Source organism: Euphorbia lathyris, chromosome 7, assembly GCF_963576675.1.
Source record: "Euphorbia lathyris chromosome 7, ddEupLath1.1, whole genome shotgun sequence".
Lineage (NCBI taxonomy): Eukaryota > Viridiplantae > Streptophyta > Magnoliopsida > Malpighiales > Euphorbiaceae > Euphorbia > Euphorbia lathyris.
This window is the reverse complement of record NC_088916.1, coordinates 46,828,197-46,847,522: the sequence shown is the minus strand read 5'-3', so window position 1 is coordinate 46,847,522 and position 19,326 is coordinate 46,828,197. Positions and strand designations below refer to the sequence as shown.

Genomic DNA, 19,326 nt, shown 5'->3' with positions numbered 1-19,326 from the left:
TAAAAGATACGAAATAACAATTAAACCAATTTTTTCTAATTTTTTTTATAATCTTAAAACTAAAATTAATTCTGATTAAACATATTTATATTAAATTGTATCATTTTATAAGTAAATTTTGTCTTTATAAAAAATTTATGAACTCTCTCCCACAAAGAATAAGAAAAGTATGAAGGAATATGTTAATATGTTTGAGAAGAAGCAAACCTTAGCGTGGTCTGACCTGGTTTGATGCCTCATGATTGATGGAACCATGTGCTTCTAGTCAGCTAATCACGATAAAAGATCTCGCCAAATGAACTGTATGTCGACGTAGCACCATATCAGGCATTCAAGCTTACCAAATACATAAACACTGAATTCCGCCCACCAAATTAATAATAAAGATAAAAGAAAGGTTCTTCTCTAGCGTCGAAACCCCTTTATCGAATAGCGAACCTTCTACGCACGCGTTTAAAGAAACCCTTTCGCACGTGCTCTCACCCGACTAGGATTTGCTTCAGTCAATACATGCACGTGTCAGCCCTTCCTCCAATGACCCACGCTCTCTTGTCCATGTGTTCTCTTTCCCTTCCTCTTTATAATCCTTGAAATCACTGCTTTGCCCCCTTTTAACTAACTTAACTTATTCTCTGCCCCCATACCATACTGTTATCTTCTACCTCCACCCCCCGCTTTTCCAAACCGATTACTTCCTCCCTGGGGTACCGTATTGCTGCTTGATTTTGATGCATTGAGAGAACAATATTGTTTTCATGGAGAAGGATAATCTAGCCAATTACACCTATATGGGTAGGAGTTTTGGTGATGTCAGTGTTAATGATACTTCCTCTGCTTTCAGCGATTGTAACAGCGATAGATCCGGTGAGTTTCCAACGGCATCCAATGAGAGCCGCCGGTTACTAATGTCCTGTGCATCGGAGAATTCAGATGATTTTATTCGCCAGCTTGTTTTGGATCTCGATTCCTGTTCGATTGACGAGCAAAAGCAAGCGGCCATGGAAATCAGGCTCCTCGCCAAGAATAAGCCAGAGAATCGCCTCAAAATTGCTAAATCCGGGGCGATTAAGCCTCTGATTTCGTTAGTTTCATCATCGGATCTTCAGCTTCAAGAGTATGGTGTGACGGCGATTTTGAATCTCTCTCTCTGTGATGAGAATAAGGAACTGATTGCTTTGTCTGGAGCCATTAAGCCACTGGTTAGGGCTTTGAAAATAGGTACATCAACGGCAAGAGAGAACGCATCTTGTGCTCTGCTTCGTCTCTCACAGATTGAAGAAAACAAAGTTGCAATCGGGCGGTCAGGAGCAATTCCACCTCTGGTGAGCTTACTCGAAACCGGAGGATTTCGTGGGAAAAAGGATGCAGCGACAGCTCTGTATTCTCTATGTTCGGTGAAGGAGAACAAGATCAGGGCCGTACAAGCGGGGATTATGAAGCCACTGGTGGAATTTATGGCTGATTTGGGATCTAACATGGTAGATAAATCAGCCTACGTGTTGAGTGTTTTGGTTTCCGTTCCGGAAGCGAGAACAGCAGTTGTTGAGGAAGGCGGAATTCCGGTACTGGTCGAAATCGTTGAGGTAGGATCACAGAGGCAGAAGGAAATTGCTGTTTCTATATTATTGCAGCTCTGCGAGGATAATTTGATGCATCGTGCTATGGTAGCCCGCGAAGGAGCAATTCCTCCGTTGATCGCTTTGTCACAATCCGGTACCAATCGCGCCAAACAAAAGGTAAGCAAATTCAGAATTTCCGATCATTAATGACTATCTATGACTATTTCCAATGTCGTTTTGTTTTCAATTTAAAAACATTGACCTGTCCACTGGTTTATCAAAATTCATAAATTCAATTCTCCAAATTTGGACGTTCTGGAAATTCCATTTCAAATGCCCAATGTAGAATTGGAAAATGGGGTGCTATGCTAAACATGTCGTTTTCCATCTACATTATGGACTTCTCAGCAATTTTTTTTAAAAAAATCCCAAATGAAAATGAAACGAAAGTCGTCATAACATCTTATATTTTGATAAAAGAAATCGATCTAATGCTTTGTGGTGTCGTTATGTGTGGACAGGCGGAGACACTGATAGATCTTCTACGGCAACCAAGATCCGGTAACGCCGCTGCCAGAACATCAAACGTGTCAGTATGAATGCGGTCCCTACCACATGCCAATGTGTAATCATACATACAAAGTGTCGATAACCTCTTTCATTTTTCAAAGGAGAAAAGAAGATAAAAAGCAAAGGTGTAAATACCGTTTTTTCACGGATGATGTATAATTTTTCACTGGTTTGAGCTTTTGTATAAACGAATTGCCTTCGGTTTGCCATTTCCAGATGCTTAAGTTTTTTTTATTGTTCTTGTCATTCTTTTGGTTCGTATCAACTAATTTTTCAAATTAAACTTTTAGTTTAATTAGCGATAGTGGATACTGATATATATATACGTCTGAAAAGCAAGTAATGTAATACTAGTGGGCTCCATTAAAGAAATGATTAAACGAATTAATTAAAGGAAGAAAAAGGAAAAGAGATGTCAAATAAAGGGCACGAGGAAATCGTGCAGTGGGTGTTATATAATGTGAGGAGAGGAGAAAGAAGGCAGGCTGCCTGCAACGAAGTCGTGAGCCACTTTGGTTTAGCACAACCACAAATTGGGGGAATTGGGATCTTTTTTCTGCTGTTGCCACGTGCTATACCTTGAGGCTTCAGTTTCCATACCATACTCCTCTTTTTCTTCAGTTGGGTCCCATCCCGTCTCTTCTACATTTTTATTGTCCCCCCTTCTTTTAGATTTTTCAGTATTACTACTTTCTCTTCTATAATCGTCATCTTCATCTTGATTGAGTTTTAAATGAAATAATTTATTATTCAATCTTTCAACTTTTTTCTAAATGAAAAGAATAATGAGACTTTTACAATTATTCATTTCAAACAACAAAAATATGCCAAGAAATAATTCAAATCAGAATTTAGGATATAGTATTTATTCACCTCTTGTTTGAGTTTCAAATAAGTTAAGCGGAAATACTATTCTAAAGCATCTAAACTTTGATTACTAAACACTTAGGGCCTCGGCCCTTGCTTCTCCTTTGACAGTGATGTTTTTATAGAAAGACGAAACTAATTTGTATGCTTCTTGAATAAACTCTCGAACTTACACAATGGATCATTTGTCTACTTGTACTAGAAGAATGAATCTAAAAGACTCCAACAAGATGATCTGTAAATCTGTTCCAAGAAAGTAAATCTGTTACATTATACGGATATCCTGTCTTCTTTTGTGTCCGATTTCTTCTTGCAAGTAGTCGGTGGAGACTAATGACGACTTTAGTATTTTAGAAGACTTAGATAGTTTTGTTGGGTTTGGCCATGTGTAAACTTTTTAAATGAAAGATTTAAAGTTTTTTTTTTTGATAAAATGCCACATATCATTTCATTAACTTAATAATACAAATACTGAAGGACCCAAAAGACGGGTTACCAATAACAACAATCAAATACGCGGAATACCAATAACAACACCACAAGGATCAATCTAACAAACAATCAACCAAAGCACAACCCAAGTTCAAATCAAAATAGCAACTATAACCACAAGAATGGAAATCCAAAACCACAATCAACAACACAAGATTTATACGTGGAAAACCTCTTCGGTGTGAAGAGTAAAAACCACGGGACGTTTGAGGAGTCCACCCTACTTCTCTTATTATGATAAAATTGAGGGCAAAACAAACCCAATAAAGTCTTACAAAAGGTTTATAACCTACCAACAATCATGAAACAATAAGAGATTTGAAGAAGTAGACAAATACCAAGAAAGAGAAGAAATCAGTCTAAAATCTGCCCCAACCGAACAGACCTTCCCGACCTCCGAACGGCAATCCCAACGGTGAGAACAAGGAACAATATGTCTAGAAGCTCCTGTCCAAAAATCGTGACGATCCGGCGGTTCAATCTCCGGGAATCGACAAAAACGTGAACTGACCTAAAGAGAGAAAGGCCAAATCCGAAAATCTCTTTTGTGTGTGTCTTTTCTTCTTCCTTCACTTATCTCAATAAATGATAATTAATTCACTTAAATACATATTAACCTAGCTTCTCAAAGAAGCCAAAATTAATATTAAATGGACCTTAAATATGGACGGGACCCATAAGAATCTCCCCCTCCAGCCCATCACGAAGAGAAGAAAAACTCAAATTCTTCAATGTTTGAATTTCATCCCGGAGAGCTTACTACAAAGCTCAAGCTTGCTTCCAAGAACCACCTTGGTTAACATGTCTGCTGCATTTTTATCTGTGTGGACTTTCTTTAACAGCAATTCTTTCTCTTCAATCACATTCCGCAACCAATGATATCTGATATCAATGTGCTTGGTACGAGCATGATACATGGCATTCTTGCTCAAGTCCATAGCACTCTAACTGTCACAGAATGTTACATACTCACTTTGCTTCAAACCTAACTCTTGAAGAAACCTTTTTAACCAAATCATCTCTTTACACGCTTCCACGGCTGCTATATACTCTGCCTCAGTAGTAGACAATGCGACACACTTTTGTAGCTTGGATTGCCATGAAATGGCTCCCCCTGAAAATGTAAAAACATAACCTGAGGTAGACTTTCTATTATCAAGATCACCAGCCATGTCTGCATCTGTATATCCCTCAAGAATCGGTTTGCCACCTCCATAACACAAACTCAATCTGGAAGTTCCACGTAAGTACCTGAAAATCCACTTAACAGCTTCCCAATGAACCTTACCCGGATTAGATAAGTATCTACTCACCAAACCAACAGCTTGTGCAATATCTGGTCTAGTACAAACCATAACATACATCAAAGAACCAACAGCAGATGAATAAGGAACAGAAGACATACTCGTTTTTTCTTCATCTGACTTAGGACAAGCTCTATTACTCAACTTGAAGTGAGCTGCTAAAGGTGTATTAACAGGCTTGGCATTCTTCATATTAAACCTTTCAAGCACACGTTCAATATACTTTTCTTGTGATAGCCACAACTTTCCAGCTTTTCTATCACGAACTATCTCCATGCCTAAGATCTGCTTAGCTGGACCCAAGTCTTTCATGTCAAATGACTTGGACAAATCCTTCTTCAAGTTGGAAATCATCCCTGCATCTTGTCCAACTATCAACATATCATCCACATATAAAAGAAGGATAATGAAGTTACATCCAGGGAGATTTCTAAAATACACACAAGGATCTGCTGAAGTTCTATTGTAACCATTCTTTGTCATAAAAGAATCAAACTTCTGATACCATTGCCTTGGTGCCTGTTTGAGCCCATAAAGACTCTTCTTCAACTTGCAAACAAGCTTTTCTTTTCCCTTCTCTTCAAACCCTTCAGGTTGCTCCATATATATCTCCTCATGCAAATCATCATGTAAGAAAGCAGTTTTCACATCAAGCTGCTCCAACTCCAAATCAAGACTTGCAGCTAAACCTAAAACAGTTCTTATAGATGTCATCTTGACAACAGGAGAGAAGATCTCATCAAAATCAATGTCTTTCTTCTGATTGCAACCCTTTACCACCAATCTGGCTTTGCGCTTCACTATCTTGTCACCATCTTTCTTGTTCTTGAAAACCCATCTGTTTTTCAAGACCTTCTTACCTTTAGGAGGCTTCACAAGCACATATGTCTCATTCTTTTTCAAGGAATCCATCTCTTCCTTCATAGCATCAAGCCAAAGATTTTTGTCTTTACTAGACAACACTTCTTCAAAGTTCTCTGGCTCCCCCTCATCAGTGACAAGAATAAACTCTGAACTTGGATATTTTGTAGAAGGTTTTCTTTCTCTAGTTGACCTTCGAACTGGTACTTCTTCCACCAAAGGAGCCGCCTGCTCCCCCTGCTCATGAACATCCTCTATATCATTCTGATCATCATGTGGAACATCATCAAATTCTGCTACACCACCACCATCATTATCAAATTCTGGTGCATCACCATCTTCATTTGGTTGTACCTCCTCAACACCATCAAGTGTAGCTTCAACATTCTCATTTGTTGGCTGCTCAACAGGAATAGGAATAGAAACAGAAGACACATCAGTAGTATCAAAAGACAACGTAGGAGTAGGATTGTACCTTGTACTTAGAAGTTCTGAGCCCATCTCGTGCTCAAAGAATACTACATCTCTGCTTCTCACTACCTTCTTCTTCTCTGGATCATAGAGTCTAAAACCATACTCCTCATCACCATAGCCAACAAATACACAAGGATTAGTCTTGGAATCAAGCTTTGATCTCTGTTCTTTTGGCACATGCATATATGCCTTGCATCCAAAGACTCTCAAATGTAAATAAGTAGGATCTCTACCCTTCCATGCTCTCTCGGGTATCTCAAGGCCAAGAGGAATCGATGGTGAACGATTGATCAAGTACACTGAAGTATTAACAGCTTCAGCCCAAAATGTCTTTGGAAGATTAGACATTCTAAGCATACATCTCACTTTCTCCACAATTGTTCTGTTCATTCTCTCTGCTACACCATTGTGTTGAGGGGTGCCGGGCACAGTTTTTACATGTCTAATTCCATGGTGTGAACAATAATTCTCAAATTCTTTAGAAGTGTACTCACCACCATTGTCAGATCGAAGACACTTCAATTTTCTTTCTGTCTCCCTTTCTACCATGACATGAAACTTCTTGAAAGTTTCAAACACTTCACTCTTTGTCTTCAACATGTAAACCCAAGTTCTTCGAGTAGCATCATCAATAAAAGTGACAAAATATTTACTGCCACCAAGAGACTCCACCTCTAAAGGACCACAAACATCAGAGTGTATCAACTCCAACTTTCCTTCCTTCTTTGTAGACTTCTTAGAAAAGGAAGCTCTATGTTGCTTTCCTGCTAAGCAATAATCACAAGGGTCAAAAGAAACAGCTTTATCAACAGGAATAAGAGATTTACCTGCCAAAAGTTTTAACCCTTTATCTGTCATGTGTCCCAATCTTCTATGCCATAAATTTGGAGAGTTCTTTTCTTCAACTGCATTTAGCTCACCAGAACATACATTCAAGTATGTTTTATACAAAGAGCAACACAAATCACCTCGAGCAACTGTCAATGAACCCTTGGACAATCTCCATTTGCCATCTCCAAAGGTATGCCTGAAGCCTTCTTGATCAAGAACATTTGCAGACAACAAGTTAAGGCGTAGATCGGGAATATGGCGCACATTCTTCAATATAAGCATGCATCCAACACTTGTCTTCACCCGAATATCACCCATGCCAACAATGCTTGCCGAACTCTGATTTCCCATCTTGACACTACCAAAATCTCCTGCTTTGTAGTTCAAGAAGTATTCCCTTCTAGGAACACAATGATAGGACGCTCCTGTCAACAAGCCACTCTGTGCCTGAACCATCAACATGATGACACTTTCTAGTTGCACAAATCAAAGAAACGCCATCATCACTTTTAGCAGTGACAGCTGCAGTATTTTTGTCATCTCCCTCCTTCTGAGAATCTTGCTTCTTGCCGTGTTCTCTTTTCCAACGGTAGCAATATTTCTTTATGTGACCCAGTTTGTTGCAGTGATGACATACCATAGGCTCTTTCCCATCTCTGGACTTAGACCTACCTCTTGAGTTACCACGCCTCTTTGGACCTCTACTCTTGCCTCTACCTCTGTTCTCAACAACAAGAGCTTGTGAATTATCAACTCCCATCTCCTTTCTTCTTATCTCTTCATTAAACATACTCTCTTTAATCACATCCAAAGAAAGTACACCATCTCGAGCAGAGTTACTAATAGTCACAACAAGAGTTTCCCAACTATCTGGCAATGAACTCAACAGAAATAAAGTCTGCAACTCATCATCAAGAATAATCTTCATAGTGGTAAGTTTGTTGATTATATCTTGAAAATCACTAAGATGTTCAGAAACTGACTTCCCACTTTTCAACTTCAAATTAACAAGCCTCTTAATCAAAGAAGCCTTGTTATGAGCAGTCTTTCTTTCATAAAGACCCTCTAATTTCTTCCACAAATCATATGGGTCAGACTCTTGAGAAACATGGTTGAAAATGCTAATATCAACCCATTGTCTGATAGTCCCTAAAGTCTTTCTTTTCAACTTTTCCCATTCTCTATCTTCCAATGTTTCTGGTTTGACTAGTTTGGACAAACTACCATCCTCTTTGGTTTCTGCATCAATTGGTCATACAAATCATTGCAAAATAACAAATCTTCCATCATAGTTCTCCATATAGAATAATTGGTTGATGTCAATTTAACCATGGAACTATTACTGCTATTAGACTCCATAGCTAACTTCAAAATTAACATTGCTCTGATACCAATTGAAGGATCCAAAAGACGGGTTACCAATAACAACAATCAAATACGCGGAATACCAATAACAACACCACAAGGATCAATCTAACAAACAATCAACCAAAGCACAACCCAAGTCCAAATCAAAATAGCAACTATAACCACAAGAATGGAAATCCAAAACCACAATCAACAACACAAGATTTATACGTGGAAAACCTCTTCGGTGTGAAGAGTAAAAACCACGGGACGTTTGAAGATTCCACCCTACTTCTCTTATTATGATAAAATTGAGGGCAAAACAAACCCAATAAAGTCTTACAAAAGGTTTATAACCCACCAACAATCATGAAACAATAAGAGATTTGAAGAAGTAGACAAATACCAAGAAAGAGAAGAAATCAGTCTACAATCTGCCCCAACTCCGAACAGACCTTTCCGACCTCCGAACGGCAATCCCAACGGTGAGAACAAGGAACAATATGTCTAGAAGCTCCTGTGCAAAAATCGTGACGATCCGACGGTTCAATCTCCGGGAATCGACAAAAACGTGAACTGACCTAAAGAGAGAAAGGCCAAATCCGAAAATCTCTTTTGTGTGTGTCTTTTCTTCTTCCTTCACTTATCTCAATAAATGATAATTAATTCACTTAAATACATATTAACCTAGCTTCTCAAAAAAGCCAAAATTAATATTAAATGGACCTTAAATATGGGCGGGACCCATAACAAATACATCATGAAAGAAAGAGGAATAAAACCTCCATCCCATACAGGCAAAAAACCCACAAAGGGAAGAAAAGACTACGAAGAGCAATACATAGACTACAAGAGCAATAAAAGACTACAAAGAGCATTAAAAACCAGAAAAGATACAAATACAACAAACATAGAAGTCATATCCTTCTCGTAAGTCGAATCCCGTTGAAAAACCGTTGTAATCCATACTCCATCCTTTAGGCTCTTCCGGACGTTCGGATCTGAGTCCTTTCTATTTGTGCATCCACGCAGATCTATAGATCTACGGACAAGATAAACCTTTTCCGCTCTTGCTAAGACCAAAAAAAGAATAAAAGTAGAAATATAGCTCACAGGAGTAGATCTGACGGAAAAAGAAGTTCAAGAAGGTAAATAGACTTCAAACTAACAACAAAACGTAAATCTAAGGCTAAAAACGAAAACTAAAATATAAATGGGAGGAGGAAGAAGGAAGACAAGCTTCCTTCTTCCTCCTCAACGAGATAGCAGCGGAAGAAAAGGCAGACGAGAAGAGATGGCAGTTCAAGAAGGGTGGGGAAGAAGAAAAGGCAGAAGGCGGAGGAGGTGGGAAGGAGGCAGAAGAGATCTGAAAAAAGAGAAAGGAAAGGAGATGCGGAGCAGGGACCCTAAACAAAGACTACTTTCCAACACCAAGCTATTGCATGTGAAAGATTTAAAGTTTTAAATCCACTTTATAATATATATAGAGACAAAAGAGAGTGAAATATATTTCACAATGTTCCAAATGGTACCCAGTTTTGTACATGAGTGAGGACTTACATGGAGCTTGGCATCTTCTCCCACTAAGCAAACATTCTCAATACATTTTTTTCTAATCCATCAATATTTGAAAGATAAAATCTGTAGAGAACACATCTTTTTTACTGAATTTTGAAAAACCATTGACCAGTTTCTTTTTCTTCTCCCTAAGTGTAAAATTTGAGTAATTCTGTATAGTGCAATTCATGATTGCATTTACAGTTACCTGATTGTGATGTTTTATCCTAGAGGCAACCGATTGGTAGTCTACTTGCACATTCTCGAGGCAGTGCCACAAATATATTAAAGAGAGCGACCCTATATACGACTCGCCCCAAAAAAATTTCATGTTTGGTATTTTCTAACTGTGCGACAACAATTTTAAGAGATTATTGTTGCCATGACTACCGAACAAAGTAATGGGATGACCAAATATCAAAAAACCATTTCGATTTGAGGGGTTCACTTCTGAAGATGGAAACAAAAGATGTTTTTCTACCTTACCACAAAATAGGTAGCCTCTGTTAAGCCTTCTAAAAAATCAGTTGTTGTCGAAGCTGCCTCTAAGGTAGATAGGCATGTCGTTGATAAATGGACTGAGACTGACTTCCTCTATAAAAATTACATTTTGAATGGTCTAACAGATGATATGTATGATTACTGTAATGCTCAAACAAATCTGTCAATGATATTTGGGATGCACTGCAAAAGCAATATGACAAAGAGGAGACTAGAATGAAGAAGCATATTGTCAATCAATACCTCAAATTCCAGATGACTGATGATAAACCTGTAGAGACATAATCTCATGAACTCCAAAAAATTACTCATGAGATTATCTCAAAATGTATGACTCTTGATGAAAAATTCAAGGTTGCTATTATTATTGATAAGTTGCCTTCTTCCTCGAAAGATTATAAAAATGTTATCAAACATAAAACTAAAGAATTTTCTCTGGAAAGTTTTATCACATGTCTCCATATATAGGAGGAAGCCTGAAAACAAGACCAAAAGGAGATGTGTTTGTTATCTCAAACAACACTAAGAAATCCACAGTTGTTTTGAAACTTAATCAGAAATGTTTCAAGAATCAAAACAACAAACAGAACCAGAACTACAACACTCATAATTAGAACTCTTAAAGGAACCAAAATAGACCTCATTAGTAGTCACCTAAGAATGATATTATTTTTCTCTGCTTCAATTACGGGAAACCATGTGATATGGCAGTAAGTACATGAATAGGCCAAATACTGGTCCTAGTGTGCATCTGATTGAAGAACTATCTCTAGTAGCTATGATAATCGAGATCAACCTTATTGGCGGATCAGATGGGTAGTGGGTAGACACTAATGCCTCTCTTCATGTATGTTATGATCAGATTATGTTTAAACTTATACTATTATCACTAAGGATAAGAAAGTGTTGTTAGGTGATTCCCATACTATTGTTGCTTGAATTAGTAGTGTGGAATTGAACTTCACCTCTAGAGAAATGTCGACTTTGAAGAATGTAATGCACACTCTAAAGATGAGGAAGAATGTGGTTTCAGGTCATTTTCTCAATAAGGCTATATTTACTCAAATTATAGGTGAAGACTTTGTTTACCTATAACTTGAGTAAATCTCACCTTATTGACAAGATAACATGAAATCAGATTCTTCCTCATCTCTAAAGTGTGTAGTATAAAAATTCTTCAAAGTCGATATTTTTCTAGAAGACTTTGTTTACCTTGACGAAAAATGGAACATTTGTAGGAAAAATATATGCTGCCGAGGGCATGTTAATTAAATGTTGAAATTAATAAAGTGAATTCTTCTATTTACATGTTGTGTGATTTCAATATTTGGCATGCTCGTCTTTGTAATTTGAACAAACGTGTTATTAAGAACATGAGTAGCTTAAACTTGATTCCTAAAATATCTTTGAATAAGTTTGATAAATGTGACTAGGGAATCTGAACCTTTAGATTTAATTCATTCGAACATTTGTAAACTTCATGAAACGTTAACTAAAAATGGTAAAAGATATTTATCCCTTTTTATTGATGATTGCTCTTATTTTACTTTTATGTACTTGATGAAAAATAAAAATGATGCTCTTGATATGTTTGAGCTTTTTGTTGTTGAGATCAAAATCAATGCAATAGGAAAATTCAAAGACTTCACGGTGATAGAGGCACGAAATATGACTCTAACATGTTTATTGACTTTTACAACTCACGTAGAATCATACATGAAATCAATGCACTTTACTCACCTGGGATGAATAGAAAATAGGAAAGAAAGAATAAGACACTGAATGAGTGTGTTGTTGCTATAATGCTTAACTCTCATGTTCATTCCTATTGGCTAGAATTTTTTTATTAATTGTAAGTTATTTTCTTAATAGAGTCCCTAAGTCAAAAAGCAAAATATGTCCTTATGAGATTCTGAAAAATCGACCACAAACTTTGTCTTACTTTAGAACTTGGGGCTATTTGGCATATGTTAGGATTCCTAATCGTAAGAGAGTCAAACTTGCTAGTGGGTATATAAATATGTGTTTATTGGATATGTTGTGAGTAGTATAGCATATAAATTTTATGACTTGAATGCATATGTCATTTTGGAGTCCAATGATGCTAATTTTTATGAACATATATTTCCTTTTAAATATAAAAATAGTGGAGGTGCGTCATTTAGTAACTTGTTTGTTATTAGGAATATAGTACACAATGTTGGTGAGGTGTCGGAGCCTAGAAGAGTAAGATACATATAGTAGCAAAACACTTTGGTCCTAATGTTTACACATACACATTAGAAGAGGATCCAGGTAGCCTCCCAAGAAGCATTGCCATCTTTAGATGCGGACTTATGGAAAGGCTCTGTAGGAATTTGTGTATATTTTCCCCTTGTAGGCACCTTTATTTATGCAAAACTTCTGAAGCATGTTTTTAGCTGTAACAGAGAAAAGAAGTGGATATTTTTTGGGATTTCTTTTGGCGTCATCATTATTAATGTGTTGCTTAGATTATGGTTTTGCTTTATGTGCAATTCCCAGCTTCTGTTCCTGCTCCTGCACCCATGATCGACGATGAAATTTTTATATTCTATTTTTACTTTTACTCGTTAAAGTGATCGTCTGTAGAATTTTTTTATGGGGTGGTTTTCCAGCGAGCAAATTCTAATATGTGGGTATCAAGTGAAGCATGACAGATGGATGGTGAATAGTATGAGAGGGTGAGGTGTCATTGACTGATTATATATGGTGTATGGTGTAAAAGAGAGTGAGGTGTCACTAAAATTAATTGATAAATAAATAAATAAAAATAAAATGACATAAATACTTTGTTGATCATTTGACCAAGTTTGTTTGTCAACTTTTAAACTACCATGAACTCTTGCTCTTAGTGTATAAAATGTGGATATATTTTAAATTCATCAATAAATTAAGGTCTAATAAATCACCAGCTTCCTGAACTTATCCATAATAGCAGGGACAGCTCTAGAGAGAGGCCGCCTAGGGCTTCCGACTTACGGGGACCTCCGATCAGAATTTTTTTAAAATTTGGTAATTATTAAAAAATTTATGATTAAAAGGTATATAGATTAAGATATATAACAAAAAATAGTGATAAGATGAATGGTAAAGACATAGTCGAAGTATTTATAAGGGTGAGAGTTTGATTCATTGGATAAACATATTTTTGTTCACATTTTCTTTTATTTTTTCTTTCTTTCTTTGACAACACGAATGTATAAATTATTACTTTGTTTTTTTGAGGGAAAATGGAATTAATAAGCCACAAAGGGCAATCAATGTTTAACATCGGAATTAAAAAACTTGGACTAACATCAAAGAACATGGGACAAGGGTAGTCACGAGATGACCTGGCAATAGCGTGAGCCGCCTCGTTTGCTTGTCGCCTTACAAAAAGGACAGAGAAGTTGTCGTTTTGGGAGAGCATAGATCTGCATAACAAAATAATGTCGCCAAATTCAGACGCGTCTATTATGGTAGAATGGATTGCATCAACCACCACCTTGGCGTCCGTCTCGAAGATAACTTGGTGACATCCTCGGGTAACTAGCCACTGCATAGCATGTAGGAGTGCTAAAGCTTCACATTCTTCAACTCGCAAGTAATTAAGGAATCGGGTAGATCTGGCAACTAGAAAATTACAGTCCGAGTCTCTGAGCACTGCACCGATCCCTGTTTGTGATGTATCAGCGAACCTGGCTGCGTCCGTATTGCATTTAAGGTAGCCGGCTCTCAGTTTTTCCCAAACTGATCGACTTGGGGGGATCAGTGTGGAATGTGTACCTGTTCGCGGAGGGTCTGCTGATGTGTGAATTGTTGTTAAGTGCCGATTTGCTTTTGCTGTCGTGACCGAATTTTGATGTCATGGTAATGCTATATTGTGGCGCTGATCTGCTTCTGATGAGTGTCGAATTGCTGCAGCTGATGTGTTTATGTTTTGACGGTGCGCTGATGCATGTTGTGGGGCGCTAGACGGATCACCTTATCGAACGTTGCTGATCGTGGTTGACGGTTGCTGCTAGGGAGGGTCTACTAAGTGTGATACTGTTGCATCCCCTGTTATGTCTATATGTGCTAGCTGTTGTGCAGCTCTCCAGTCCTTCAGGCATTCCATGGCCGTTTTGAATGGTTCGATGTGAATTAACAGCCAGGTTCGACCAGAATTTTGCGTTTCGCTGTCTCCATAAGCTCCAAAGAAGCATTAGGAATTTGGTTTCTTCCCCTTGGGTAGTACCCGTCAAAACAATAAACAGTAAGTCTGAAAAATTTGATGCAATCTCTGCTGCTTCTGAAATTCTCCTTTGGAATCCAGTGTCTGACTGTTATCTTGCATTTTCATATAGTTTTTAATATATTTTAATTGTAGTAATCATACATTTTAAGATAGTTTTTAATATTTTATAATTGTTTATGTTTAGTTTTGTGTTTTAAGAAATAATGCTTGTTCCATATGTTTTTAGGTATTATTTGAGGCAAAAATGCAATTATGGAATCATTACTGAAGTAAATAAAGTTGCCCAGTCAGAACTCCCTCCAGTTGCGACCTCGTAGAAGTTCAAGAATGAAGAATCCTTGACTCTTTAAATAAGTCTTTATTGTCATAAATTCCTCAATAACCATCCAAGGAATGTTATGACTATTTGAAGAGTCTTTTGAATGCTCAAGAAGGAGTTACACTACTTAATACTCTGTTTAATTCTATGAAAGTTAAAAAGTTACAAAGAAGAATTCAACTCTCCATTAATCTTCTTTTTAATTACATCAAAGTTAGGAAGTTAAAGCAAAGAATTCAATCCTCCATTAATCTTCTCTTTAATGACATTAAAGTTGGAAGTTACAATGAATGCATGAAGGCATGTGCAACTATAAATACCTACATTGGGAAGCATGAAACCAGACCTAGAACAAACACGGAACAGGCCTCACCACCTCTTTTTTTTAGCTCTCTTTTAGACTTTTTGTAGTTTTCTTTTTGTTCATTTTCGTTCTACCTTTGTAACTGATTCTAGTTCTATTTCAAAGTTTATTCTCCTTCATCTTTTCTTTTCTTTTATTTAATTATGTTTTCTAGTTTGTTTTCTATTAAATTTCTTGTTTTCTTTCCATCTACCATGAGCTAAGTCCTCCATAGCTAGAGCTATGGCGGATCCTAATCGAAGTAGATGATTTACTTGCAATCCAATTTCAAGTTCATAATTTATTAAATAGAGAATTAAACTATGGAGCTTAATTTCCTAGTTCGATATCTGATCAATATTTAGCTAAATTACAATTAATGATTTTGGTTGACCGACACTAAGATAATTAATGGAACTACATAGTTTAGACCTGTGTCTATGCGGTGCGGTTTTTCAGGGTTTAGTTTTACGACTTAACTTTGGGGTTATTTCAGAGAACTTAATGCTTTCATTATACCTTTATTCTTGACTGGGCCAAAGCTAGGATAATTGTATGTGAAATAGGATTAATCTTGACTAGACCAAAGCTTGGTTAATTACTTTAGGAAATAATCACCGTCTCTAGATTAAAACTTAAGAACTTGGATAAGATTGTTATGTGGATTATATACATTAGGTTAGGTGAAGCCTTGCTCTAGTGATTTACATCATATTTAAATCCATTTTGTTTCCTTCTTTGTTTACTTTATTTAGTTGTTTTAAATTCATTAGTTTAGTATCTCAAACAATTCAAGTTTTGATTGCTTCGATAATAGAAATTCACAAAAATCAATAGCTATAAACACAATCCTCGTGGGAACGATACTCTACTTACTATTTATTACTTGATAACGATAGGGTGCACTTGCCCTTAGTTTTGCACGATACACATTTCGTTCATCACTGACCAAACTTGTTTGGAGAAATTACACAAGACACAGAGATGCCAGATGTCTTCAACATCCATTCCACAAAAGACACACCTATCAGATAATTGGATTCCTCTCCTGATCAAGTTATACCTCATCGGTAAACAGTTTCTGGCCAGCCGCCATGCAAAGAAACGGACCTTGTGAGGGACCTCAGCTTTCCAAATTAGGTTCCAATCTCCAGTGACATTTAAATGATCATGGTTGGCAATTATTTCCGTGGCTAACAGGTATGCACTTTTCACTGTATACTGGCCTGATTTACTGACGTTCCAAATAAGCTGGTCAGCATTATTTGTAAGTTTCGAGGGCAATTGTACAATCTCCTGAACGTCTCTTAGAAGGAATATTTCTTCCAAAAGCTCGGTGTCCCAGTCTGAGGTATTCGGTATATAGAGATCTACCACCGTAAGGTTGCGGAGTGTGTCTAACATAGGTGTTATCACTTTATAGTTCTGCTTGTCCCTCAGTCAGGGATCCTCCTAGACAATAATGGATTCCCCATTTCTAATTTTCCATCTCAGCCCACTTTTTAACACAAGTTGGTAAAGCCAAAGACTCCTCTATATGAAACTCGGTGAGTTGCCTAACCGAGCGGTAAGAAAATCCCCCGAAGGGTAATATTTGGCTTTGAGAACTCTGCTAACAAGAGACTTTGGGTTGAAAATTAGTTATCATCCCTGCTTTCCCAACATTGCTAAAGTGAAGGCTGTAAAATCATGAAATCCAAGGCCTCCACATATCTTCAGGACACATAATTTATCCCAACACATCCAGTTGATACTGCGCTCTCCATTCTTCTTTGTACCCCACCAGAAGGAATTGAGCATCCTTTGAAGCTCCTTCGCGGTTGATACTGGAAATGAGAAGACACTCATAAAATAGACTGGAATGGCTTGAGCCGCTGCTTTAATTAGGACAGATCTCCCCGCTTTAGACAACGATTTACCCCTCAAGTTCTGAAGTTTCTGTTATAACCGGTCTCGTAGGTGAGCAAAGATTACACGCTTCTGGCGACCGACCAAAGATGGCAATCCCAAATACCTTCCAGTGTCAATTGTTGCAGTTACACCCAAAATGTGAGAGATCGCATTGTGTAGTTCCGGTGCAAGATTATTACTGCATAAGATGCCCGATTTGCCAAAATTAACTGCTTGACCTGATGCTTTCTCGTATTCCGCAACCACTTATTTTCAAAAAAGAACCGATTTTCGGAGTAGGTTATGGTCTGTCTTTCCATGTGTAAAATGATTGGCGAATGGTCAGATATTGGGGCTACAGTGTTGAAAGTGAAACCATTCGGAAATCGGTCTTGCCACTCCCTGGACGAAAATGCTCGATCCAATTTTTCCTGAACTTCGTTTTCCTTGCCTCTGTGTCTGATCCAAGTAAAAAGGTATCCTTCGAAAGGTAATTCAAAGAGTCTGCATGCTGTAATTGTTTTTCTAAACCCCTCGAAGCACCACTCCGGGTGAGCAACCATGCCCCTTTTATCAGCTGAAGATAATAAGTCATTAAAGTCCCCTATCACTGCCCAAGGGAGAGAAGAAGCCGTTGCAATGTTACGTAGAATCTGCCAAGACTGTTTTCTTCGTGATCGTTTAGGACAACCGTAAAAGCTGGTTAGCCTCCAATTGCCTTTCTCCCTGTCCATAACTTCCAAATCTATGTGGTTAATTGAAAAAGATAACAAAGAACACCAATCTGCATACCGCCAGAACACACATATACCCCCACTTCTCCCTACACAGTCGACATTATAGCACCCTTCATACCCAACTCTAGCTCTGATTTCTTCTACTCTGGACTGACAAACTAAAGTTTCAAACAAAACAAATGACGTCTGGTTTGTGAGCTCTAACCAGCTCACAAAAAATTGGAACTGCCTGGACACTACCTAGTCCCCGACAGTTCCAGCTCAGGATCTTCATTGATCGGGGCAGACCTGAGATGGCAGGCCTGCCAGCTGGGTTTCTCTTTTGGGTCGAAGGTGCCTGAAGGAGCTTTGCCGTTACGGTAAATTATTACTTTGTTATTGTAGTTATTTTTAAATTTTTTATGATGAAATTCACTTATGAATTACAATTTGTAATTTGGTGTAAAAATGTTATTTAGACTCTGATTTATTTAAAATTTTAATATTTAGCCATTAATTTATTATTTTTTCACATTTAGACCATAAACTATTTAAATTGATGAAATTTCACTCAATTTTGATAATTCATTGGATCAGCATTTGTTGGTTCATTTTTTTTTTCTTTTTTTTCATTTTTTTCATATTTGCAAACAATGTATAAACTATTATTTTGTTATTGTAGTGATTTTTAAATTTTTTATTTTTTTAATTACAAGACGAAATGCACTTATAAATTACAATTTGTAATTTGGTATAAAATGTTATTTAGACTCTGATTTATTTAAAATTTTAATATTTGGCCACTAATTTATTATTTGGTCACATTTGGATCATAAACTATTCAAATTGATGAAATTCTATTTAATTTTGATGAAGTCTTGATAAAATTGTTTCCTTATAATATGTGGTGATATTTTGACATATGAGCTGGACATCCTATACGTTTTAAAGTTGATTTATCCAAATAATTAATGAGATTAAAACAAGAAAACAAATCTCTAAACTAAAATTTATCAAGTCTAGTTATCAAAATATCATCATATGTCAATAATTCTATTAAGTTTCCATCCAAATTGGATTGAAATTTCACCAATTGGGATAGTTCAGTGGCCAAATGATAAAATTTTGGATAGATCAAGCGCCAAATGACAATATTCCTCGGATCAATCGATGTCCAAATAGTGATTTAAGCTTGTAATTCATAATAAATACGCGACTCAACCAATTTTTAATCTCGAAGATAAATTCTTCTCTTTCTTTCCACAGAATCTTGCAATTAGGATCGAGTTCAGCCATCCAAGATTAATTACCAGAAATTAATACTTTTTCGTTTGCTTGCTTCTCGCATGACTGGTGAGAAGAAACTTGATTTTAAATATACAAAAGAAAACTCGATTTTACATATACAAAAGCAAGAAGAATAATAATTCTTAGCTTTATGTTATTATTATATGACTT

The 19,326-nt window shown here is 36.9% G+C and overlaps 1 protein-coding gene across 1 annotated transcript; it reads left to right on the top strand.

Moving 5' to 3' along the window:
* Window positions 1-628: 628 nt before the first annotated feature.
* Window positions 629-2,375, top strand: LOC136235714 (U-box domain-containing protein 4). Its single transcript, XM_066025606.1, has 2 exons — window positions 629-1,736; window positions 2,081-2,375. Exons 1-2 carry the CDS (start codon window positions 756-758, stop codon window positions 2,156-2,158), a joined length of 1,059 nt encoding a protein of 352 aa, XP_065881678.1. The 5' UTR covers window positions 629-755; the 3' UTR covers window positions 2,159-2,375.
* Window positions 2,376-19,326: the final 16,951 nt, after the last annotated feature.